Raw genomic sequence first — 25309 nt, 5'->3', positions numbered from 1 at the left:
CTGCACTCCAGCCTGGGTGACAAAACGAGACTCCGTCTCAAAAAAAAAAAAAAAAAGTTGTTTAAATACATAAAATAATCAAATGGGAGTATAGATGAAATAAGAGTGGCTATAAGTTCATAATTGCTGAAGCTGGAGGAAGGTACTTGGGGGTTCATTACATCATTCTCTCTCCTGTTTCTGTTTGACCGTTTCCATAATACAATGTTAAGAAAGGATTAAACGTGTCACCTCCCCCTAGAAGCCCTCTCACATTTCTCAGTCTGAATTAGATCCCCCTTTCCGGGGCTTGCCAATACACCTGATGTGCTGACTGGCAATTCTGTGGTTTGCCCCTCCCTCTTGGGGGCAGGGGCTGCACTGGCAGGAGAGGTGTGGCTTCCACTTAAGGGTCCGGTATGCCTGCCTCCTCGGGCCAGCCCAGATCACACCCTGCTGGGCAAAGGAGGAAGAGCCAGAGGATCCAGACGCCTTGGAGGACTTGGAACACCTGTAACAGGACAGGGAGTTCTGCTCAGGCACGTGGCCACAGAAAACTACTTAGGAAGCCTGTGGTGAGAACAACAACAGCGCCTGGAGAATCCCACGGCTCTGGGGAAGTGAGCCCCGAGGATGAGGCTGCTCGCCTGGCTGATTTTCCTGGCTCACTGGGGAGGTGCCAGGGCTGAACCAGGTACAGCACTGGGAATGTCTGCTATGCCTTTGTTTTGTACTGTGAACTCTGGGGCTGCGGGAAGCTGCTCGCAGCAAGCTTGAAGGTGCTTCTAAAGATAGCGGACAGGAGCTAGGCAGGGAGGCAGGTGGGGAGAGCTAGTGGGCCTTAGCGAGTGCTGTTTGAGGCTGAAGATTTTAAGTGGAGGCGCCAGCTGGCCAGGGAGGGACACCGACATTGCGAAGAGGTCTGGGTACGTGAGAGCTAGCTAATTAGTAGAGGCAGGAGGTGGCAGGAAAGATTCGTGGACTCATTCAACAAATGAGGTCCTTTCCTGTACCATACGTTATTCTAGGAGCCAGGGATATATCAGAGAAGAAAACAAAGTCCCCATCTCAATGAAGAATTCCTTCATCTGGGGAGAAAAAAACAAACCACACGAACAAGTAAAGTACACAGCATTGGAGGAGATGATAAGTGTTATGGGGAAAATAAAGTAGAACAGGGAAGGGGGGGTGTGGTGAGGGGGTACTTAAAAGACGGCCAGAGAAAAGCTGTCAAATCAGGTGACACTCAAGTGGAGCCTTGAGGCAGTGAGTGGGGGAGCCACATGGGTGTCCAGAACATTACAGGAAGAGAGGACAGTGCACGGGGTCTGAGGTGGACACACAGGTGATGTGCATGAGGAACAGCAAGGAAGCCCGCGTGGCTGAAGCAGGGTGGGCAGGACAAGTGGGGGTGAGGTTGGCAGATGGTGGGGTGGGGCAGGTGCCAAATCATGGATAGCCTCGAAGACTCTCTTGAGGACTCAGACATTTTTCTTTCCAAGTGCCTGTAGATAGGAAGGACGCAGGCTTTTGCTCAGGGTGAAATGGGATGTCATTGGAGGGTTCTAGGCACAGGTGTAATCTATTCTGACTTCTGTATGTTTAAAACGACCCTTGAGGCCAGACGCAGTGGCTCACATCCGTAATCCCAGCACTTTGGGAGGCTGAGGAGGGTGGATTGCTTGAGTCCAGGAGTTTGAGACCAGCCTGGGCAACATAGCAAAACCCTGACTCTACTAAAAATACCAAAAATTATCTGGGTGTGGTAGTGGGTGCCTGTAGTGCCAGCTACTTGGGAGACTCAGCTGGGAGAATTACCTGAGCCTGGGAGGTTGAGGCTGCAGTGAGCTGTGATTGTGCCACTGCACCCCAGCCTGGGTGATGGGAATGAGACCATCTCAAAAAAAAAAAAAAAAAAAGAAAAAAAAGAAAATGAAAGAAAAAAATTCTCTTTATAGCCCCTCTGAAGTAGGTGCTAATATCATTATACCCATTTTGCAGATGAGGCAAATGAGTCTCAGAGGGGACATTGCACTTGCTGAAGATCTCCCAGCTGGGAAATGGCAGGACAAACGCAAAGCCTGTGCCTGGCTGTACTATGCTTCATGTCCTCTTGGGATGGTGGGGTTTAGAGGTACTATTTTTTTCTCTTTTCTCCAAACTTGCTGGAATGTATTCCTTTTAAAGTAAATTTAAAAGGAATTCCAGGCCGGATGTGGTGGCTCACGCCTGTAATCCCAACACTTTGGGAGGCCGAGGCGGGCGGATCACGAGGTCAGGAGATTGAGACCATCCTGGCTAATACGGTGAAACTAAAAATACTCTACTAAAAATACAAAAAATTAGCCGGGCGTGGTGGTGGGCACCTGTCGTCCCAGCTACTTGGGAGGCTGAAGCAGGAGAATGGGGTAAACCTGGGAGGTGGAGCTTGCAGTGAGCCGAGATCGCACCACTGCACTCCAGCCTGGGCAACAGAGCGAGGCTCCATCTCAAAAAACAAACAAACAAACAAACAACAACAAAAAAAGGAATTCCGCAGCACCTGTAAGGTTTTTCCAACTCCAGGTGTCTTCCTGAAGCACAGGTGGATTCTGAGACAGGGGATCAGACAGCATCATCCCTGCTTTGCATTAAACTGTGGGATTTCTGCCTCCACTTTCCTTAGCCAGGAGCTTGGGTGGATGCCAACTTGCTGGCTCCTTCTCCTCCCACACATGTCCTGTGCAACATTTCACTCCTTCCTCAGCTTCTAACTGCAGAGAAGCAGACAGGTTCTTCCCCTGTGGGTTAGCTTGGTAGGAAAACACTCCCTGGAAGGCCAGCCCAGGGCTAAGGGAGCAGGACCAGGGCAGGAATGGTAACACCTACCTCTGGAGCTATTGTGAGCAGAGGGTATTCACTGTAGGCGGTCCGTAAATGTAGGTTTTAACAAATGAACTCCGTGGGTTTTGGAGGGCCTCTGTTTACAAAGGATGAATTACAATTGTGTTTTGGGGCTAATGCTAGCCTTAATAGCAAAGGCCTGAAATAGAGACTGAGATCATTGTGTGGTGTGGGTTATAGGCAATAACAGACAAAAGCCACTGAATCACAGGAGTCAGACTGGGAGGGCCTTCAGGGAACCTCTGTTCAGTACTTTCATCTTATACTTGAGGAAACGGAGGCTGAGGGGCAGTGTGGCCCAGGGAATGAGTCCTAAGGCTGCCTTGCTCACCCCACAGCCAGGTGCTCTGTATAAGAGAACTCTTTCACCTGCACAACTGAGGCAGGAGGTGGGACTGGACTCCAGAGGCAGGGCTTTGACACCAGACCAGATTGAGGACTAGCTAAAACACGGCCTGGGCAAAAGCAGTTTTCAAACACACCCAGCAGTGTGGCATGTCAATTTACCTTTGCAATGGCAACACCCAGGAGTTACTGCTCCTTCTATGGCAGTAACCCAATAATTTAAAAGTTACTACCCCTTCCCTAGAAATTTCTGCATAAATGCCCCTTAATCTCCAGGCAATTAAAAGTGGGTATAAATGTGACTGCAAAACTGCCCTGAGCTGCTACTCTCTGCCTATGGGGTAGCCCTGCTCTGCAGCAGCAGTCATGGAGCTGTACATCACCTGTTCAACAAAGCTGTTTGCTTCAACCTCAAGCTTGCCCTTGAATTTTTTCCTGGGTAAAGCCAAGAACCCTCATGGGCTAAGCTCCACTTTGGGGCTCACCTGCTCTGCATCACAAGCATCCCTCTGCTGGGTGCATTCTAATCCTCATTTTATAGATGAGGAAACTAAGGCTCAGCTCTGAAAATCCCTTGCTTAAGTTGCCACTGCCTGTATGGAAGAGCCAGGATTCAAAATAAGATGTCCCTGATTGCAGGTTTCATGCATGTCCTTGCAGAAATAACTTACTGCCTGAAGCCAGAAAACTTAGGTCCTACCTGTGGTCCTGCCTTTGAATACCTGTGTGACCTGCAACCTTTATTTTACTGTTTATAAAATAGGGATGTTAGCAGAGGAGAGATTAAATGCGATGGCCCTAAGTGAGATCATGCCAGGTACATTGTAAAATGTTGTAAAAGTTTAAGGAGGCATACACACAGATGGTCCCGGACTTACGAAGATTCCACTAAGCTGTATGATGGGGCGAAAGCCTTAGGCATTCATTAGAAACCACACTTCGAGGAGCCATACAACCATTCTGTGTTTCACTTTCAATTCAGTATTTCATACATTGCAAGAGACATTCAACACTTAATTATAAAATAGGTCTGCATCAGATGATTCTGCCCAACTGTAGGCTAATGTAAGTGTTCTGAGCTCCTTTAAGGTAGACTGGGCTAAGCTACGATGCCCTTTGGTAGGTTGGGTGTGTTGAATGCATTTTTGACTTGTGATATTTTCAATTTTGGGGGACGTAGCCCCATTGTAAGTCAAGGAAAACCTGTATATATCTCCAAGGCCATGCTGGTAGGTGGTGGCAGAATATAGTGCACTGTGATCATTTCCATTCTGACGTGCTCGGCATCCCCGGTCTGCCGCTCACTCGCTCAGTTTCCTCATCTGTAAAATGAGTACATCTTAGGATGCATTTCATAATGTTGTCGTGAGGCTGCATGGATAGAGTGTGTGGCACAGTGTCTGGCATTCAGTGGGTGCTAAATGAATGGCAGATGCCTTCCTGCCCCCCGTCTCCAACCATAAGGGAACTCACCTTCTAGCCATTTTAAGAACTTAGGTTTTATAAATGACTATGACTATGGGAGTTCTCCCCACCCCTATCGCAAATCATACTAAAAAGATCCCATATCATGTATGATTTTAATTTTTTTATCTTATTTTTCTTTTTTGGAGACAGGGTCTCTATCTGTTGCTCAGGCTGGAGTGCGGTGCTGCAATCATAGCTCAAGGTAACCTCAAACTCCTGGACTTAAGGGATCCTCCTGCCTCAGCCTCCCGAGTATGGAGAAATTAAATTTCTTTTTAAAAAGTAGCTGGATGTGGTGGCATATACCTGTATTCCTAGTGTGGTGGCTCATACCTGTAATCTTAGCACTTTGGGAGGCCGAGGCAGGCAGATCACTTGAGCTCAGGAGTTTGAGACCAGACTGGACAACATGGCAAACCCCACCTCTACAAAAAAATACAAGAAAATTTGCCAGGCCTGGTGGCACATGCCTGTAGTCCCAGCTACTTGGGGGACTAAGGTGGGAGAATCAGTTGAGCCCAGGAGGTTGAGGCTGCAGTGAGCCAGGATCACGCTGCTGCACTCCAGCCTGGGTTTTTGTTTGTTTTTGTTTGTTTGTTTGTTTTTGTAGAGGCACGGTTTTGAACTCCTGGCCTCAAGTGATCCTCCCACTTTGGCCTCCCAAAGCACTGGGATTACCGGTGTGAGCCAATGAATGTGGCCCATGAAATTTTTAATATTGCTTTTGAAATGAATTGTTGATTTTGATGACTTACTTGATATTTGTAGTTTTTGTCTTTCCTGCACTTTTAGAGTCAATGCATTTTTTTCCAAGTCTCAGATATTTCTGTGGGCCTTGCAGAGCTATGAGGCCTTGGGCCCTATGTCTGTTGTCCCTAGTGAGCATAAAGGCCTGGTGATCCCCTTTGGTGAAGGACGAGGCGGGCCAGGACACTTTTTACCTGCCCAGGGATGCGCTGTGCCCACCAGTCCTCCTCTTAGAGATGGTCATCTGGGGCAGACAGGCTCTATCTTCATCTTGTTTCCCTTCAGATGTCCTGCCTGCCCTGCCCCTGCACTTTCCCTGTGGACAGTAGCCAAGGACACGCTGGGGCTGGCTGGGTAGGACGTGGCCACTCCCCACCTTGTCCTGTCTCTCATGGTGAGAGGGGGCCTTGTAGAACCCCCCAGGAGCCAAATGTGGAGTAACCACTGCTTCCCATTTATGATGTTCTGTTCATCATCTCACATTTCTCATTTGAATTCTCACGACGGCCCCAAGGGGTAGGGGGCGCTGTTATCTTGATTTTACAGAGGAGGAAACGGGCCCAGGGGAAGGTTCCGCTGTTCACACAGCTATGGGGTGGTGCAGCAGGACTCCCTCCCAGGTCTGTGGCTTCAGCTACTCGCTGTACTCAATACCAAATTTATTTATCTTCTCAGTAATAAATGAATAATAATGATAGCTGAGATTGGTGTACCTTTCTATAAAACTCAAAGTTATAGATGAATACTGTCTTACTGTAAAAGGTCCAAGCAGTGCGAATGTAGAAAGCCTCTTAACTTTAACAGGATCCCCAGTGAAGCACCTGAACAGTAACATTTGAGAAGTTCTGGTCTAAAGGGTAAAGCACTAAAGTACCCAGGCCCCCACACCTCCCCAGTCTCACTCCTGGCCCAAGGGGCAATTGCAGGTAACGGTATGGTGTGTTGGGATTGGCCTCTATGAGCCCTTTCTCCTTCACTATCTTATTTGATGCTCACTGAGAGGCAGGCCAGCTGTCAACATCCTCTAGCTCAGTGAGGCCTGGTGGCTTGCCCAAAGCCCCTAGGCAAACACATGGAAGAGCCTGGATTAGAAACCAGATCTCCCACCTCCCCATCCATGGTCCTGACATGCTAATTGAGCTTAATTATTTTGATGTAGGGCCTGGAAGCTGATGGATCCCATATTCTTATGGAAAACATGTATTTATTATTACAGCCACCTTCTGGGCGGCGGGGGGTTCCAAGTCAACAGGCATGACAACATTGTGTCTCAGCTTTGGGGTCAGAGAGGTCTGGGTTTGAGCCTTAGTTTGCTTATCTATGCAGTGGGCATAAGAATCCCTGTCTCACAGACTGGCTGCCAGGATGAAATAAGACCAGTGTATGAAAGCCCGGGCACCTAGACAACACTGTCTGAGTGCCTACAATTCTAACTGGCCTCCCCACAGCCTTGTTCATTCATCGAATGTGCATTTGCACATCTTCCACGTCCCAGGCACCCTTCTAGGCACTGAGGACACAGAGGTAAACAAGACGGGCTTGGTGCTCTCATGGAACTGACATTGTAAACAGGGAAGATGGACAATAAGCAAGCCAACAAGGTAAGTTCTCATGTGATAGTGCTCTGAGAAAAAGGAAGCTGGGGAAGAAATAGCGACCAGACAGGCAGGAGAGGTGGCACTTGAGATGAGGTGGTCAGGGGAGTCTTCTGAGGAGGTGACCTTGGGGCAGAGGCCTGAATGAGGAGGAAGCAGCCGCATGATGATGTGGGAAGATTGGGCGAGGCCATGGCGTAGTCAGGGAAGAGGCCCTGTGAGGAGAAGCAGCTTGGCTGAGGGTGGTGGGTTGGGCTGAGCTGACAAGGTCGCTGGGATCTGCACCCCCACAATGAGGAGGCTGGACCCCAAGGAGTTGGAGCTGCCCACCTGGACCCCAAGGAGGTGGAGCTGCCCACCTGGACCCCAAGGAGTTGGAGCTGCCCACCTGGACCCCAAGGAGGTGGAGCTACCCACCTGGACCTCTGGCTCTCTCCACCATTCTGTCCACTAGCCTGGCCTCTCCTGGAGTCAGCACACACACATGCACACACACAGACACACATGCACACACACATAAACACACATGCATGTACACACACCCTTCAGTAGTATGTGCCAGAGAGGCTGGAAAGTAGTTTCAGTTCTACACACTGGCTGGAAAACGACAACTGACACGTGAGATGAGGAGTTTCTGGAGTGGAGAAATGTTCCTGAATACTTTGAGGGCTGATGTCAAAGGGGCCAAACTGCTCAGTGTTTGTAGTTAACTGAGAAAGGGCCAGCTTGAGGCAGGGGAATAGCCTCTTTCTCTGTCTGCAGAGGAAGCGCAAGGACCATGTGCCCAAGAGAAAGGCAAAGGGCCTCCCCCCACATCCATCCTGGCCAGCCTGGCTCTGGGCTTGGAAGCAGGTGAGAGCCACTCACGGTCTCAGCTTAGGGACTTGGGATGCCTAGCAACTCTGCCCACCAACTAACTGGTATGAGGCAGTTCATTCCTTTACTCTGGCTTGGGGTTTTGTCACTGTATTCTTTTTAATTTTTTTGAGACAGTCTTGCTGTGTCGCACAGGCAGGAGTGCAGTGGTGCAATCTCGGCTCACTGCAACCTCCGCCTCCTGGGTTCAAGCGATTCTCCTGCCTCAGCTTCCCAAGTAGCTGTAGCTGGGATTAAAAGAGTGTACCACCATGCCTGGCTATTTTTTGTTTTTTGTTGTCGTGGTTTTTTTTTTTTTTTTTTTGAGACGGAGTCTCGCTCTGTCGCCAGGCTGGAGTGCAGTGGCACAATCTCGGCTCACTGCAACCTCCGCCTCCTGGGTTCAAGCAATTCTCCTGCCTCAGCCTCCTGAGTAGCTGGGACTACAGGCACATGCCACCATGCCCAGCTAATTTTTGTGTTTTTAGTAGAGATGGGATTTCACCATGTTGGCCAGGATGGTCTTGATTTCTTGACCTCGTGATCCACCTGCCTCGGCCTCCCAAAGTGCTGGGATTACAGGCATGAGCCACCATGCCTGGCCTTACTTTTTGTATTTTTAGTAGAGATGGGGTTTCACCATATTGGCCAGGCTGGTCTCGAACTCCTGACCTCAAGTGATCTGCCCACCTTGGCCTCCCAAATTGCTGGGATTACAGGCGTGAGCCACTCTGCCTGGCTGAATTTTATTTTCTGTAGAGAAGAAGTCTTGCTTTGTTGCCCCTGCTAGTCTTGAACTCCTGGCCTCAAGCAATCTTCCTGCCTTAACCTCCCAAAGTGCTGAGATTACAGGTGTGAGCCACTGTGCCACCATGCCTGGCAGAAATATATTAGTGATCACAATATGTGTGGAAAAGTTAAATTTTCCCCATTATAAACAAAGGCTCAGTTTGGATAAAAAATAAAAATGTGGGAATATGCTGTCAACAAAAAGACCCATCTAAAATAGAAAGGCACTGGTTTTTAACCCCTTTCACAATCACATCTTCCTGGGAGGGATTGGAGCCCAGAGATCCCCATCATTTACCATGTGATCTTAGGCATGTTGACCTCCAGACCTTAGTTTCCTTATCTGTAAAGTAGGGATAATGTTCCCAGGGCTCTGCGGAGAACACTGTAACAATGCATGTGGGAGGGATAATGATTTGCTTAATCAGTCATTTACACTTTGGTATGAACGTGTTTCACATCCTTTCCTGAGACTCAGTTTAGATCAGGAGAGGTGGGGAAAAGCTCAAGAGCATCTGAGAGGGAAAGTCAAGGAGTGAGGGTCAGGGGCCAGCCTTTATCTGCAGGCTGTCCACTGAATGTCCTGTGGCCTGGGTGGGGCCCTGGCTATCCAACCCTGAGATCAAAAGAAGTCCAGTCTCCCAGGCCCAGACACAGCTTCCTGGGGCCAGTGATGTTGACTTGTGGCTCTAGGTGACACAAGAAATGGGGGAGGTAGTGATTGCAATAGCAGAGGGTGAGGAAATCCTGGGCGTCATTCTTGTTTTATCGAGAAACAGGATGAACAGAGGCCAGATCTGCTCAACCCTCCTTCAGTAAGCAGTCATTGAAACAACTTGTGCTGGCCAGGTGCGGTGGCTCACGCCTGTAATGCCAGCACTTTGGGAAGCTGAGGCGGGCGGATCACCTGAGGTCAAGGAGTTTGAGACCAGCCTGGCTAACATGGCGAAACCCCATTTCTACTAAAAATACAAATACAAAAAAAAAAAAAATTAGCTTGGCGTGGTGGCGCATGACTGTAATCCCAGCTGCTTGGGAGGCTGAGGCCAGAGAATCACTTGAACCCAGGAGGCAGAGGTTGCAGTGAGCCAAGATTGCACCATTGCACTCCAGCTTGGGCAACAGAGCGAAACTCTGTCTCAAAAAAAAAAAAAAAAAAAAAAAGAAGAAACTACTGTGCCAGGCCCTGTGTTGGGTTCGCATGAGAAGTCTATTGCATCTCACCTGTTTCTTTGGATTCCTTTCTCTTTATTACACTGTGAAGTTTTTTGCCACTTCAGCCTCCTTTAGTCGGAAACTGAGTCTAGGTTTCGGTCAATCACCTCAGCAAGCAGGACCACTCCCAGCTGCTTGAGCCACACCCTGGATCCAGAATCACCAGCAAATATACCTACCAGAGGAGGTCAGCCCGATCTGAAGTGGCGTTCCTTTTTCCCTGGTCTAGTACTCTTATACTCACTTCCACATGTAGTCCTCAGGTTTTTGCTGTTTTTGTTTTGTTTTGTTTTGGAGACAGAGTCTTGCTCTGTCACCCAGGCTGCAGTGCAGTGGCATGATCACGGCTCACTGCAGTCTCCACCGCAGCCTCCACCTCCTGGGCTCAGGCGATCCTCTCACCTTAGCCTCCTGAGTAGCTGGGACCACAGGTACATGACCCCACACCTGACGAATTTTCTAAATTTTGTGTAGAGATGAGGTCCCCCTGTGTAGCCCAGGCTGGTCTTGAACTCCTGGCCTCAAAGAATCCTCTTACCTTGGCCTCCCAAAGTACTGGGATTACAGGCATGAACCACTGCACCCGGGCTTTGCTGGTATTGCTTAGCAAGGTTTTCCAGCTCATTTGGTGTGTAAGCCTTTTCCATCCAGGTCAGACTTTCTTCTTCTTTTTTTTTTTTTTTTAATTTTGTAAGAAATTCCAGGACAGGTCAGATTTTCATATGTAGTTATATTTCCCTGCAGCATGAGAGGATCTGGCTCTAGTTAATGGGCTTAGAAAAGTGACATAGCCTAGGTCACACAGCTCCTAAGTGGCTCAGAGCCTGAGCACTTAACCCATACCCTCTCCCGCCTTTGCTTTAAAACAAGCCCCCTCATTAGAATGCCTGAGCTCTAATGTTGTGGCTGCCCATCCAATGTGGGGAGGAGGACAGGGCCTTGCCAAAGGTCAGCGGTCAGGGATGGAGCTGAGCCTGTTCTGTGCTCTGCTCAATGTGTCCCTGGGCAGAGCCAGGCCTGTGGGCCTTTTCTCTGAACCCGGGGTGCTCAGAGAAGACTTCCATTTGCCTGTATAATGCCCCTGCCCCAGCCCAGGGCTCCCCTGGACTTCCTTGCTTCCAGGCTGAGAGAGAGACCAGCTTTGAAGGAGGATGTCTTTTCCCCTGCAGGGAAGTTCTGGCACATCGCTGACCTGCACCTTGACCCTGACTACAAGGTATCCAAAGACCCCTTCCAGGTGTGCCCATCAGCTGGATCCCAGCCAGTGCCCGACGCAGGCCCCTGGGGTGACTACCTCTGTGATTCTCCCTGGGCCCTCATCAACTCCTCCATCTATGCCATGAAGGAGATTGAGCCAGAGCCAGACTTCATTCTCTGGACTGGGTGAGTACAGTCGAGGTGGCAGCTACCCTTTGCCAGGCATCTGCTATGTGCTACATACCAGTTTGGCCCTTTGCCCACATTATCTCCCTTAATCCTCACATCAGTCTCACATGAGGCTGAGGAACCTAAAGCTCAAAGGAGTTTTGTAACTTGCCCAGGGATCCCTGAGTCCAACTGATTCCACAGTCTGTGTCCTCAACCTCCATGTCTCCTGGCTGTGGCAGAACGCAGCTCTCAATCAGGCTTTGGACGTGGTCCTGGCATGCCTGGGCACCTGGAGAGTGTCCAGGTTTTAAGCTATGGGTGGACACTGGAGCCATTTCCCCTGGGGCTTAGGGACTCTAAGTCTGAGAGGTCCAAGTGCAGGGAGGGAAGAAGTTATGAGGGCTGAAGTTGGCCCAGCCTGGGGTCCTAGTGTCCTGGCCGGCTGCTGGCCACCCCTGGGCTGCCCAGTGGTCCTGGATTTTCTCACCAGTCAGAGCTCTGCTCTACAGAGTGACAGCTTGAGGGCTGATCCCACTCAGCCCCAGAGACCCAGTTTCTGCTTCCTGTCCAAGGTTGCTGCTCTAATTCCTTCAACTTTCCTGGGAACTTGCCTCCTTATCATTCAAGATTCCCCCATTCCGGCTGGGTATGGTGGCTCATGCTTGTAATTCCAGCACTTTGGGAGGCCGAGGCAGTGGATCACCTGAGGTCAGGAGTTTGAGACCATCCTGGCCAACATGGTGAAACCCCGTCTCTACTAAAAATACAAAAATTAGCCTGGCGTGGTGGTGCACGCCTGTGGTTCCAACTACTCGGGAGGCTGAGGCAGGAGAATCGCTTGCATTTGGGAGGTAGAGGTTGCAGTGAGCCAAGATCACACCACTACACTCCCAGCCTGAGTGACACAGCAAGACTCTGTCTCAAAAAAAAAAAAAAAAGAAAAGAAAAGAAAGAAAAAGAAAAAAAGATACCCCCATCTCCTCGCTTGCTCCCTCACTTGGCAGGGCAACAAGTCGTGCTCAGTTGTGGGGTAGATGCTAGGGATCTGAGATGATGGACACCCACACTTGGCTCCAAGGAGCTCACCGTCTTGTGGGCAATGGAGACAAACCCATTGACCCTACCCTTACATCCCAGCAAGGAGAGAGAGTCACCTGGGGGGATGTGGGAGCTTCACAGGGCACATGATCCCATCTGGCAGGATTAGGGGAAGGACATCCTGCAGGAGGTGGTGGAGCAGGGGAGCTCTTGAGGAAGGCTGGAAGGAATTCTGACTTTGCGGTCCCTCTACCAGCCTCAGTGGACACTTCTATAAGGCAGGGTGAAACCCATGATGCCCCTAGCTGTGATGTGGTTTGTGGGTGTGACCAGGAAGGACCCTCAGATGAACCTGCCAGGCTGGACACATAAGAAGACATGTGACATTGTCTCAGGAGGGGCCTGGACAGCTCTGGCCTCCTTGGGCTCAGGAATCAATCTAAGAAGAGAGTGAGCTTTGGTCCATGACCTTGGGCCTGCTCCCTCGAGGGGCCTCGCTGGGGGAGCTTCTGATTTCTCCGAGAAGGGAGAGCACGTGTAGCATTCTGACAGATGGGATCCCTCGGGAAATTCATGATCCTTTAACAGATGCACATTTTTTTTTTTTTTTTTGAGATGGAGTTTCGCTCTTTTTGCCCAGGCTGGAGTGCAATGGCGTGATCTTGGCTCACCACAATCTCCGCCTCCTGGGTTCAAGCGATTCTCCTGCCTCAGCCTCCCGAGTAGCTGGGATTACAGGCATGTGCCACCACGCCCGGCTAATTTTGTATTTTTATTAGAGACAGGGTTTCTCCATGTTGGTGAGAGTGGTCTCAAACTCCTGACCTCAGGTGATCTGCCCGCCTCAGCCTCCCAAAGTGCTGGGCTTGCAGGCGTGAGCCACCGCGCCCGGCCACAGTTGCACCTTTTTTTACTGGGAAATCTCTGAGACCTTGAAGAGGTACACAGCATCAGATGAGAAGACCTCTAGGACCCTTTACAATTCTTCAATTATAATGAAATTTGACTTCTAAGAGAGCTGCAGTCCCTTTGAGGATGGCCATTAGAAATTAGGTATGTTTTACTACCCAGGAGGCTGAGGCAGGAGAATCGCTTGAACCTGGGAGACGGAGGTTGCAGTGAGCCGATATTGCGCCACTGCACTCCAGCCTGGGTGACAGAGCGAGACTCCATCTCAAAAAAATAAAAAAAGAAATTAGGTGTTTTTTTTTTTTTTTTTGCACTCCAGCCTGGGTGACAGAGCGAGACACCATCTCAAAAAAAAAAAAAAAAAAAAAAAGAAATTAGGTGTTTTTTTTTTTTTTAAGATGGAGTCTTGCTCTGTCGCCCAGGCTGGAGTGCAGTGGTGCGATCTCGGCTCACTGGTGCCCCCTACCATGCCTGGCTAATTTTTGTATTTTTAGTAGAGACAGGGTTTCACCATATTGGCCTGGCCGGTCTCGAACTCCTGACCTTATGATCCGCCTGCCTCGGCCTCCCCAAGTGCTGGGATTACAGGCGTGAGTCACCGCCCCCGGCCTAGGTGTGTTTTTTATCAGACAGAATTAGATTCTCTAACCTAGAAATTAAAAATATGAAATTTTGTCCCTGTGTCTTTGGGTTTCCGGCCTGTCCCCAGGGAGTTTTCAGGGCAAAACAGCCCCTCTTGCTGCCCTAATGTGGGTATCAGAGACACTATAGGATGCAGTGGCTGTGAGCATAGACTCTGGGGCCAGGCTGACTGGGTTCAAATCTTGGCCCCACCACTTTCTAGTGGTGTACACTTAGGCACAATTTTTTTCTCCCGTGTCTCTGGTGCTTGATTTAGGATAGGCAAAATTCTTAACTTTTCTGTGTCTTGGTTTCTTTATCTGTCAAACGGGCCTAATCTAATAATAGAATTTACATTGCAGCGTTATAGTGGGGAAAAAATTAGTGGCTGTGGCAACAACCCACAGAAAGTGCCTGGCAGAAAGTCAGCCGGTGTGAGCTTCTAGCAGCAGTATTAATACCATTATGCTAATTAGTTTCCCTGGGGGAATACCTGGGCAGCAAAGGTCTCAGGATTTTGACTGTCCGGACGTCTCCCCATCCCTACACTCCACCTGCCACCATTCTCCTCCCCTTGCCAAGCATTTCTAAGGTGGACCCAAGAATTTTGATTCATGGCATGAAGGGCACAATGGTCCCAGGGCAGAATCAGTATCTGCCCTGGAAAAGATCTGAACCCCACACTTGAAGCCAGCTTCAAACTCCTTTGAACTCTTCTGGAAAGGAACAGAATTCAGAGATGGCTTCTCAACCCTGAGCTCCCTCGGGGTTTGCAGATGGGACTGGAACTCCAGAGCATTCCTCTCTAAATAATAATATTCATTACAACCTAGCAGCTACTCTTACTGTACTATATTATGTATCTAATTTTCCTCCTTGATGGATACCTAACAAACACTCTGTGAGTAAGAACTGTATTATCCCAACATTACAGATGAGTTAATAGAGGCTCAGAGAGGTGAAACAGCCAATCAAGGGACCCACAGCAGGAAAATGGCAAAGCCTAGTTCTCAACTCTGTCCCATCTGACTCCACTCTAGCCTGGCCATTCCCCCTCAAGGGGACATCTGAGGCCCAGGTCCATAGGCTTTCCTCTCACTGCAGAGCTGTCCCTTCCTTTTCTTCTGCCCCTTCCTGAGTTACCTGCCCCAAATTGGCTTGGTGGTGTTTTGTAGTGATGACACGCCTCATGTGCCCGATGAGAAACTGGGAGAGGCGGCTGTACTGGAAATTGTGGAACGCCTGACCAAGCTCATCAGAGAGGTCTTTCCAGGTAAGACTGTGCCATCAGTCCCTCCACAGTGTTCTCGGAACTCTAGGCACTGCCTGGTACAGTGGGACAACAGCAGCAGCGAGTGTCCTGGCTGACCTTCATCCATGGACAGTGATGGCTGTTGGCCAGGTCTTCATGGTGACCATTTCTCACCTTCCTAACAAGCCCGAAGGCAACATGCAAGCCCATGGGCCGGTGGATACACACACAATCCTATCAAAGGAAATGCCCAGCCTTTCACTGCCTTCCGCTCCTGCCTATCTCCAGACTCATGAACCCTTCTCCAGGTGTCTAGAATTGCACACAGGTGTCGTCCCTGGGTGAGTCTCACACACAGCCCTTGTGTCCTGCTCTGGAGTTGGCATCCATCACCCTCAAACTGTCCTGGCTGCCAGGGCCTCTGGGAAATGCTAATTTCCAGCCAAGGTGCTGTTTCTTGTTGCTTCCAAGGACTTCAGAGTCTGGCAGAGCAGGCAGGGACTGGGGGTGAGTGAGGCAGCAGCCCTATGGGACGCTATAGGGTGAATAGGGTCTGTGTGCCCCATCTGATAGCCCTTGCAAATGTTTTAAAGCAGTCTGCACCAAAAACAACATCCTGGAGGCTAAATCCGGCTGCCAGGCTGCCAACTGGGCGCCTGAGAAAGCAGCCCATAGCCCCCACCCCCACCTTTTTTGGGTTCCAGTACCTCTGCTCCCTCTAAAGATCTTCGTCATGGGTCCCAGGACACAGATATGGAGTAATAATAAAAATAAATAATGGCACTAGCAGCAGTCACTCTAGATCAAGTGTAAAGGGTCAGGCTGGCTCTAAGAATTTTCAAGCCTTAGCTCCTTCACTGTCACCATAAGCCTTGGGGGAGGTGCTGTGACCTCAGTTTTACTGATGAGGGAGGTGAGCCTTAGGGTTAAATAAACTAGTGAAGGTCACATTTACTCAAGAGGCCCAAATCCTGGTGTGAGCACTGCCCTTACTGTCTGTTCCCGCTGCTTCCTTTCCTCAACACAAGTCAATCTAGGCAAAGAGATGCCTGGATGCTTCCAGCTTATCTAACCCAGCCAACCCAAGTCAGGCTGCTTGGTTTCCTTTGTCTTCCAGCAGGGGTCAAACCAGGACATTCCCCTGACCCCAACAGCAGGCATCATTATTCCCAATGTATAGAAAAGGAACCTGTGGCTCCGAGCTAGTCGGTTCCTAGGGAGAGACTCAAACTCAGATCCAACTGGGAGTACCTCTCCTTTGCTTCACATGGGACTTCTGGAACACAAGTCAAATAATGAGTAAGAAAATGCTTCACTGACTGTTTTGTTTTTTGAGAGAAGGTCTTGCTGTCACCCAGGCTGGAGTACAGTGGCACAATCAAGGGTCACTGCTGCCTTCATCTCCCAGGCTCAAGCAATCCTTCCATCTCACTCTCCTAAGTAGTTGGGATTACAGGCACACGCCACCACACCCTACTAATTATTTTTATTATTTTTTTATTTTTTTAAGACTGAGTCTTGCTCCGTCGCCCAGGCTAAAGTGCAGTGGTGCGATCTTGGCTCACTGCAACCTCCACCCCCACGGGTTCAAGTGATTCTCTTGCCTCAGCCTCCTGAGTAGCTGGACTCTAGGCATCCACCACCATAGCCAGCTAATTTTAGTATTTTTGGTAGAGATGGCATTTCACTATGTTGGCCAGGCTGGTCTCAAAGTCCTGACCTCAAGTGATCTGCACGCCTCGGCCTCCCAAAGTGCTGGGATTACAGGCGTGAGCCACTGCGCCTGGCCTGTTTTCAATTTTTGTAGAGATGGGGTTCTTGCTGTGTTGCCTAGGCTGGTCTTGAACTCCTGGGCTCAAGTAATTCTCTTAGCCTCCCAAAGTGTAGGGATTACAGGCATGAGCCACCATGCCTGGCCTATTGACTATGATTTAACACACAAATGTAAATTATAAGATTTTGTAATTTCTACTACACTTGCATGTTTATTGAATTTCCTAATATCCAAGATGCCATTGACTGAAAGATGCATCATTATGTATAACTAAGAAAAAACAGCTACCAATTATAATCTGACACAGCGCTTTCTCGTGGCCACACCTCACTTTTAGAGATGGTACTATGAGAACAAATTGGAAGAGATGAAATGAAGGTATTATCTAGCTGAGAATTCTAAAAACACAAGTCAAGCAGAACACTCCCATCTTATGGATAACTAAACTGAAGTACAGAGAGGTCGAGTAAGTGGCCTAAGAAGAGGAAGGGACTGAAACTCGAGATTCAGGGTTCCACATCATGTGTTCTTCCTGCTGTGTTCAACTTTACCCACCAGAGTCAGCTGTGAACACTGGTCCTCACCTCATCAGCACAGCCAAGTGGCTGACAACACAGGCACGCACGCAAGGCAAACAAATCCAGGGCCCTGGGCCAGGTGCAGTGATCATATGTCAGTAAACCCAGCACTTTGAGAAGCTAAGGCTGGAGGATCGCTTGAGGTCAGGAGTTTGAGACTGGCCTGGGCAACACAGCAAGACCCTGCTTCTACAGAAAATAAAAAAAAATTAGCTGTGTGTGGTGGTGTGTATCTATACTGTTAGCTACTTGGGAGGCTGAGACAGGAGGATCACTTGAGCCCAGGAATTTGAGGTTACAATGAGCTATGATCGTGCCACTGCACTGCAGCCTGGGAGGCAAAGGAATACCCTGTCATGCAGGGCCCAATTCTAGCTCTGGTATGGTTTAGCTGGGTAATCTCATAAAGACTCAGTCTGCTCCCTGTGAAAAAGGAAAATAATGGTACCTGTCCACAGGGTTGTTATGAGGATTAAATAAGGTAATTCATTCACTCATTTAGTCAATCAACAAATAGTTATTGAGCATCCACTATGGGTGAGACACCATTCCAGGAGTAGAAGACATGGCAATGAACAAGACACCAGGTCGCACCCTCATGGAGCTCATGTTTGCAAGGAGCTGGGCACACAGAAGCAGTGAAAACACAGGAGTGAGTCCCTCCCTTCTCATAGGGATTTTTTTTTTTTTTTCTTAAATGGATTCTTAATGGCTGCTGGCATTTACTTTAGAGAGGTGAGGTTTTTCTAGGCAGTTACAGTGATGCATTTTGACAACCTCCTACTTTGGCAGAGTTCTCAGCATTTCCAGGTCTTGTCGGCTGTACAGGGCAAAGGGTGTGTTAGAGATATTTCCCAACTGGAATGGGAGGCTCCAGCCTCCCTCATTTGTTCCAGGTCACTCCCTGTGATAGACTAAGCTCATATAAGGGCACGGCCCTGTTCTGAGTCCAAGAGTTATTTTTGTTGATTGTCAAATATTTATTGAGCACCGATTAGGTGCCAGACACCGAGCATAAAATAAAAACAGAAATGAGGCTGTTCATGTGGAGGAAATGAGTCTAATGGGTTCCCCTACACCTCCAGGCCTCATTCACAGGCCCCTTCCTCAGGGAGGCCTCCCCAAACCCACTCCTACCCTCTGTTATTACTCCCATAGCAAGTGGCCATTCCCTTTCTGTGACATCCCTTACACCTGTACTCAATACCTGTCAACCCTATTGAACGGCAGGACCTCTGGGGCTGGAAGCCTGGTTTCCAGTTCTATGCATTGGCTCACAGTTGGTGCTCAATAAGATACTTGCTGACTGCATGGGTGAGTGAAACTCCTAAGGCCTCCCAGAGTGAAGCAGACCCTTTCCCTAACAGTAAGATGATCTGGAATCAACAGGAATTGGGAACACTAAATTACCAAGTGGCTGATGACGATCGACTCATTTAGACCTAGTTTCCCCTTCTCATCATCTGCTGCTTTCCTTCTAACTAGGAAACTTTCTGCTGGGAATGGGTTTAGGGACTGTGATGAAAGAACCCACTGCTCTTCCCTCCAAAGTCTAAGCAAAGTTCAGTCAGATTCTATCAAATGTGGGTTTCCTATCTGTGTCTTTTCCTCATCTGTGCTATCGCTCTTCCCCTTGAGCTCTGATGGCCAGTGGCCAACAGAAAATGATTCACTCCCCCGAGTGCTTTTGCATATATATTTTGATATTTCACCCTTTCTTCCTAGATGCTAAAGTCTATGCTGCTTTGGGAAATCATGATTTTCACCCCAAAAACCAGTTCCCAGCTGGAAGTAACAAGATCTACAATCAGATAGCAGAACTATGGAAACCCTGGCTTAGTAATGAGTCCATCGCTCTCTTCAAAAAAGGTACCAACACCACCTGCTCCTATCAAGAGCACTCACTGTATGCCAGGGTCTGATCTTCGTCTTCACAACAACCTCTTGGAATAAGTACTGATTTTATCCCCAATTTACAGATAAGGAAGCCAGGGTCATACAGCTTAGAAAAGGCAGTCTTGGGAGCAGACTCCAGAATTAACTCCAAAGCCCTTCCTCTAAACCCCATGACACTGATGATGCTCCTAAGTTCGTATTTATTGAGCCTTTACTGTGTGCGAGGCACTGCCCTCAGCCTGGTCCTAGACACTTCACAACAACCCTTGGAAGGAGTGGTTTCATTTCCAACAGGTTTGAACCTTGCCACCACTGACACCATGGGCTGGATAACTCTGTCGCAGACGACTGCCACGTGTGTTGCAGAATGTTGCAAACACTCACTAGAGTGACACCCTCAGGAACACCCCCAGTTGTGACAACCAAAAATGTCTCAGACATTGCCCAGTGTTCCCTGGGGCCAGAAGCACCTGGTTGAGAATGACTGGTTCAGAAACACAGCCAGCCCAAGGTGACTCTGACCCTACTCCTCCCTTTCCTCGGTCTCCTGCTGTTGGGACTCCCCAGTGGTTAAAGCCGACCAGAAGCCTGTGGCACAGAAGCCTGTTGATTTAGTCCACATAGATCAGCTCTTGGAAAAGACAGCTGAGCAGTGAAGGGTCGACAGTGGATCTGGATGGGCAAACACACATCACTGTTAGTCTCACTATACAGATAAGGAAACCGAGGTATAGACAGGTGAAGTTACTTTCCCAAGTTGCACAGCGATTGAGTTCCAGAGCCAGGAATTGAATCCAGGCCGCCTGGCTCCAGAGCCTCTGATCTTCCAGATTGATGTCCCACCCATGGGAAAGATGGGAGGGGAAGATGCAACGGAAAAAGAAAGTAAGACAGTGAGGTGGAAGGGGCGGAAGCCTGTCTGGCCAGAGGTGGGGGCCTCCTTCATATTGTCCCTGGCTGTGACAGGTGCCTTCTACTGTGAGAAGCTGCCGGGTCCCAGCGGGGCTGGGCGAATTGTGGTCCTCAACACCAATCTGTACTATACCAGCAATGCGCTGACAGCAGACATGGCGGACCCTGGCCAGCAGTTCCAGTGGCTGGAAGATGTGCTGACCAATGCATCCAAAGCTGGGGACATGGTAAGAGGCCCTGCTTCTTTCTTTTCTCATCTGGGGTTATTTCCTGCACAAGTCTCCCGCTTGGCACAAACTCACCCACCCACCCAAAGATGCCCATATCCCAGAGGGTCCTTCATCAGCCCGGCACCAGCAGAGAGCTTCCTCCATCCTCACCACAGCCCTGTGTGCTGGGATCCGGAGCCCACTGCAGATGAGGACCCTGAGGCTCATAAAGAGTGGTGACGGTCCCAAGTCACATAATAAGTGATGAAGCCCAGACTAGAAGACCAGACTCCAAGTCCAGTGCTCTTTCCACTCCCACCACATGCGCAGCTGCAGCCAGTACTGTGTGCCAGACCTCCAGGGGATGCCCTGCCCTTGAGTGTGTCCAGCTAGTCTGCTGGCCTGACAGCTCCTCAAGGACTGGCTCAGTGTCTCATTTGCCCAAGTCCTTGCACTGACCAGCCCATCCCAAGAGGATCTCACAGCTGGTGCCCATGAGCACGCACTATGCCAACACTGGGCACGTTGTTTAGGACATTATGCGGATGATCTCAGGTAGCAGAACTATGGAAACCCTGGCTCAGTAGCGAGTCCATCATTCTCAAAACCCCACCAGCTATGTGCTATTCCAGATGAGAAAACAGCAGCTCAGAGAGGTGATACACAGCTGGTGTCTAAGCTGCAGTCTGACTCCAAAACTCATACATTTAACTCTGTCCCCTGTTCTAACTCCTGCCATGGTGGCCAAGTGCCCAGGTGTTGTCAGCTGAGTGACTCAAGGAATGTAAGAAACGAATGCACATTACCATGTAGCATATCACACAACCATGCAAGAATGGTTTCGTTGCAGTGTTCAAGTTCTCCAAGAGAAGAGTAGTCTTTGAAGGATTAGGAAAGCTTCATGGAGGAGGTGCTCTTTGAAGTGTGGGGAGGATTTACAGAAGTGAAAAGGAGAAGGGTACTCCAGGTGGCAGGCACAGAGGTGGGAAGGTATGTGGTGCATTCATTGCAGGGCACAGGGAGAATGCCTGAATTTGCCTGGGAGATGGAATCCGGGAGGCCTTCAGGGAAGAGATACATTTGGGCCTGTCTACCTGCCTTTGGGGCAATTTGCAGGTTTTGAGAAGTAGAAATGAGGGTCTGGAGAGGGCATCTCTGTGAGCCTCTTCTGGGAACCCCTCCCTTGTAGGTGTACATTGTCGGCCACGTGCCCCCAGGGTTCTTTGAGAAGACGCAAAACAAGGCATGGTTCCGGGAGGGCTTCAACGAAAAATACCTGAAGGTGGTCCGGAAGCATCATCGCGTCATAGCAGGGCAGTTCTTCGGGCACCACCACACCGACAGCTTTCGGATGCTCTATGATGATGCAGGTATTCAACCTGGAGGGCAACTGCCAGCTCCCTCCCTCCTTCTCTCCCCAGACCCTCTCAGTCCTGCTGTCTCTCTCCTGACAGGTGTCCCCATAAGCGCCATGTTCATCACACCTGGAGTCACCCCATGGAAAACCACATTACCTGGAGTGGTCAATGGGGCCAACAATCCAGCTATCCGGGTGTTCGAATATGACCGAGCCACACTGAGCCTGAAGGTCAGGAGTCCTGCGGAGGCCAGAGGAGGAGGGTGGGAGGGGCTTAAATGCATCACCACCTTCCCTCACTCTCAGCTTATCCACCCTCCCCTGACCACTGAGCCTCAGGAAGGTTGAGCTCCTTCCACCCTTCTCCAGCTCAGGATCAGAACCCTGGAGGCACCTGCCACCGAGTCAGGGCAGTGCCTCCCCAAGTCACCTTTTCCCCTGGATGACTGTCACAGCCTCATACCTGGTCTCCCTGCCTCTGGCCCTGCTCTGCTATGGCCCATCCGCTACGCAAGAGAGAAGAAACTAATCTCCTATAGCACCACTTTCATCTTGTCTCTGTCCTGCTCAAAAACCTTCAGTGGCTCCCCAGTGCCTTCAAGATAAAGTTGTGTCTCCTTGACCTAGTACTCAAGGCTTCCCACAGTCTGACTTCAAGCCCATTGTCCACATTTTCCATACACAGACGAGGCTCCAGCCCCTAATTCTTTGGGCAGTCCCTCACCTCGTAGGATGAGCTTGTGGTTGTTGAGATGAAAAATATTATTCCTTTATTTATCCAACAAAATGCATTAAGTCTGTGCCATTGGCCAGGCCCTGTTCTAATCTCAGAAGATATGTAAATTTAAAAACAAAGTCACCCCTCTCCTGGACCTGACATCTTACAGGAGAGGGACAATAAATATGTAGAATTAATTATAGTACTGAGAGAAGGGCTAAGGAGAAAATCAAAACAGTGAGGCGACAGGGTGACAGCTATGGGAGGTGTGTACTGTGTTAGATAGGTGGGAAGGGGAAGTGTCCACATAAGGTGCCATTTGAGTTCTGGGTGTATTGAGGGAGGGAGCCCAGTGGGTATCTCGGGGAGGTGGAGGGAACAGCAAGTCAAAGGCCCCGGGGTGGGAATGTGCGTGGTAGGTTAGGGGAAGAGCACGGAGGCCATGTGGCCACAGTAAGAGGCACAAGGGGAGAGTGGGAGGGGAGGTCCGATCTTGCAGGCCTCCATGAGGACTCTGGATTTGGAGGGTTTGGCGCAGAAGAATGAAATCCTGTGACTTATAATTTTATGGAATCATCATGTCTGCTGTGGAGGGAACAGGCTGTAGGGGCAGGTGGGGGAGCAGTGAGGCCGTTTGGAGGGAAGGACAAATCCCAGATGACAGGATAGTGGCTTGCCCAGGGTGGAGGCAGTGAGATGGTGAAAAGTGCCAGGTCCCGGATGAATTCTGGATGCAGGATGTGCTAGAGTGGATATGGGCTGTGAGAAAAAGGGACGAATCCAGGAGGCTTCGAAGGCTTTTGGCCTGTGCAACGGATAGGCTGTGGCTGCCGATTACTGAGATAAGTGGCAGGGTGATCAGGCTTCGGAGGGTCAGTCAGAGGTCTGGTTTTGGACCTGTTCCCTTTGGGAGGGCTAAATGGCATCGAGTGAAAGTGGACAGGGAAGGGGCAAGTTGGAGCTTGAAGAGGTGAGGATAGAGATGTGATCTGGGAGTGGAGAGAGGACATTTAAAGCCAACGACTGCATGAGCTAACCCAGGTCCTTGATTCTAGTAAATGTAGATTAAGAAGAGGTCTGAGGGGTTTAAAGAGTGGCCTGTTGTCCGCATGGGCACTCCAAGGGTCTGAGCAAGGGGAATGGCAGCTGCACCATCACCCCCTAACAGGCCCTCCATTCTCCTCAGGGAGGGAGTCAGCCCTGAGCTTGAATCCTGGCTCCACCACTCATAAGCTTTTTGATCTTTTGACCTCTGTGCCTCACTTGCTTCATCTGTAAAATGGGAGTCACAGAACCTCGCAGGGTTTGAGGAGGACTACATGAAATAATGGAATGTTCCTGGCACAGAGTGGCCATGCATACAGGCGGCTCCTCTTACCCCGTCTGCAGTGGCCTGAAGCAGGTTCATAAATGTACCTGGAACCCGCTGGACTGATGAACCCTGCAGAGTCTAGCCGTGAACATGCACCTGGGTCCTAGGAGTCTACAGTTCATAATCTCTCTCATGTTTAGTGTTGCTCTTTTTATGTTGCTTTTATCTATTCATTATGTAAATATTTACTGAGCGTCTTCTATGTGTACCCTAGCATGGTGGGACCTGGGGTAAACCTGGGGTCCAATCCTGCTACCACTGAATACCTGTATGAATACCTGTATGACCCTGGCCAAGTGAATTAACCTCTTTAGGCCTCAGTTTCCTCATTTGTGAAACCAAGGTAATAAGCGCAGTTACCTCATTCGTTCGATTCAGAGGATGTCTGCCAAGCACAATGGGTGCACAGCTAAATGCTCAATAACTACTAGTGGTCATGGTCACTGCTCTAAAGAACTTGGGGGAAATGCAAGGTGCAGGATGGGGATGGAAGCAGACAACTGCTCACAGCCGGTCTACCCCAAACCCTTTTTCCAGGACATGGTGACCTACTTCATGAACCTGAGCCAGGCGAATGCTCAGGGGACGCCACGCTGGGAGCTCGAGTACCAGCTGACCGAGGCCTATGGGGTGCCGGACGCCAGCGCCCACTCCATGCACACAGTGCTGGACCGCATCGCCGGTGACCAGAGCACACGGCAGCGCTACTACGTCTATAACTCAGTCAGCTACTCTGCTGGGGTCTGCGACGAGGCCTGCAGCACGCAGCACGTGTGTGCCATGCGCCAGGTGGACATTGACGCTTACACCACCTGTCTGTATGCCTCTGGCACCACGCCCGTGCCCCAGCTCCCGCTGCTGCTGATGGCCCTGCTGGGCCTGTGCACGCTCGTGCTGTGACCTGCCAGGCTCACCTTCTTCCTGGTAACGGGTAACGTGGGCAGCGCCCAGGATCATCCAGAGCTGGGCCTTCCACCATTTCCTCCGCGCCTGAGGAGTGAACTGAAATAGGACAACCGAATCAGGAAGCGAAGCCCCAGGAGCTGCAGCGATCCGTGATCGCGCCACTGCACTCCAGCCTGGGCGACAAAGCCAGACTCTCTCCAAAAACAAACCAGAAACAGAAAAGAAATGACGACCCAAGACCCCCCTACAAGCATACTTCTTTTGCATATTATGTTTTACTCACAAAACAAAGCTCATCATGCGTTTGATTCTGTGTTGTGTTCCTTTTCTTTTCTTTTGAGACGGAGTCTCGCTCTGTCGCCCAGGCCGGAGTGCAGTGGCGCTATCTCGGCTCTCTGCAACCTCTGCCTCCCGGGTTCAAGCGATTTTCCTGCCTCAGCCTCCTAGCTGGGACTACAGGCGCGCGCCACCACGCCCGACTAATTTGTATTTTTAGTAGAGACGGGGTTTCGCCATGTTTGCCA

The 25309-nt window shown here is 49.9% G+C and overlaps 1 protein-coding gene across 1 annotated transcript; it reads left to right on the top strand.

Moving 5' to 3' along the window:
* Nucleotides 1–374: 374 nt before the first annotated feature.
* SMPDL3B (sphingomyelin phosphodiesterase acid like 3B) lies at nucleotides 375–25093 on the top strand. The gene is made up of 8 exons (XM_004025282.5): nucleotides 375–673; nucleotides 11045–11258; nucleotides 14987–15084; nucleotides 19141–19284; nucleotides 20278–20450; nucleotides 21622–21802; nucleotides 21887–22020; nucleotides 24417–25093. Exons 1-8 carry the CDS (start codon nucleotides 613–615, stop codon nucleotides 24777–24779), a joined length of 1368 nt encoding a protein of 455 aa, XP_004025331.3. The 5' UTR covers nucleotides 375–612; the 3' UTR covers nucleotides 24780–25093.
* The last annotated feature ends 216 nt before the right edge of the window (nucleotides 25094–25309 follow it).

Source organism: Gorilla gorilla, chromosome 1 (assembly GCF_029281585.2).
Source record: "Gorilla gorilla gorilla isolate KB3781 chromosome 1, NHGRI_mGorGor1-v2.1_pri, whole genome shotgun sequence".
NCBI lineage: Eukaryota > Metazoa > Chordata > Mammalia > Primates > Hominidae > Gorilla > Gorilla gorilla.
This window is presented reverse-complemented; position numbering and strand designations above follow the sequence as displayed.